Below are 1324 nucleotides of genomic sequence, written 5' to 3'. Positions count from 1 at the left end.
GCAACGTGATAAGGTCATCGCGTATGCATCCCGACGGCTAAAAATGCACGAGAAAAATTAACTACTCACGACTTGAAGCTAGGAGCAGTAGTGAGTTTGCAACTTACTAACACCTGATTTCTTCTATTTTCTTCCATTTTTCTAAGTTTTTTCTAGATTCTTCATAACAATCCACTTGGTGAAACAGATCTGCCATGGCAATCTGAGTAGAACTCTCCATAGTGAGGACCAAGCCGATTAAGTGAAGTTAATCTTCCAACTTTTTTACTAAAACAAACTTTCTAACCGTGTAAGTGAAATGTATAAGTGTACTATCTACACGCATCACAAGAGCCTTCATCACATTTTCAATCAGAAGGAATTGAACATGAGACAGCGTCGGAGGATCGAACTTCGGAATGATTACGATTGTGCAATTCAGTACCACCCGGGCAAAGCTAATGTGGTAGCCGACGCTCTTAGCCGAAAGGAACATCTAAAATCCAGACGAGTTCGAGCTTTGCAACTCACCATACATTCTGGGTTACCCAAGCAAATTCGAAAAGCACATATCAAGGCAGTGAAAGAAGAGAATCTGAAAGTAGAATCCCTACGCAAGATGGAACGCGATTGGGAAGTGAAACCAGACTGCACATGGTATTTCATGAATCGTATATTGGTACCTCTCTACGGGAATCTGAGAGAACTCATAATGAACGAAGCCCACAAGTATAGATACTTTATCCATCCAAGTTCGGATAAGATGTATCGTGATCTCAAGACGACATATCTTGGTGGCCAAACATGAAGGCCGAAACTGCCACCTACGTAAGCAAGTGTCTAACTTGCACTAAGGTTAACGTCGAATATTAGAAACCATCAGGGTTACTGCAACAACCGGAGATCCCAGTGTGGAAATGGGAATAAATCGCAATGGATTTCATTATGGGTTTGCCAAGGATACCTAGCGGGAACGATACCATCTGGGTAATCGTAGACTGTATAACTAAATCAGCTCACTTCTTAGCTGTCACACCCCGACCACGTAAAACAACAAAACGTGGTGGAAACGTCGGGGAGTGTTGTAACAGAATCATTGTTTCACAACCATGGATTAAACAAATTTCGTTTTATTGAATTAAATGAGTTACAATGTTTTAACAATAAAGAAACATAACAAAAATTAACTAGTCTTGCATCTTTTAATGTCACTAAGGTCTCGTCCAATCCTATGTGAGCATGCATCAATATCATCATCAAATATCATCAACTATTGTACCTGAAACACATGTGAAAATACGTCAGCATAAAAATGCCGGCGAGTACATAGGTTTTATGAAAAATA

General features: G+C 40.0%; 1 protein-coding gene across 1 annotated transcript; it reads left to right on the top strand.

Annotated features, from left to right (window-relative positions):
* Positions 1-367: 367 nt before the first annotated feature.
* Positions 368-787, top strand: LOC110866677. Its single transcript, XM_022115822.1, has one exon. The coding sequence runs from the start codon at positions 368-370 to the stop codon at positions 785-787; it is 420 nt and encodes a 139-aa protein (XP_021971514.1).
* Positions 788-1324: the final 537 nt, after the last annotated feature.

Source organism: Helianthus annuus, chromosome 7 (genome assembly GCF_002127325.2).
Source record: "Helianthus annuus cultivar XRQ/B chromosome 7, HanXRQr2.0-SUNRISE, whole genome shotgun sequence".
Classification (NCBI taxonomy): Eukaryota; Viridiplantae; Streptophyta; class Magnoliopsida; order Asterales; family Asteraceae; genus Helianthus; species Helianthus annuus.
This window is presented reverse-complemented; position numbering and strand designations above follow the sequence as displayed.

Coding starts and splice junctions, on each gene's coding strand:
- LOC110866677 (XM_022115822.1), top strand. CDS start 368: ATGAGACAGCGTCGGAGGATCGAACTTCGGAATGATTACGATTGTGCA.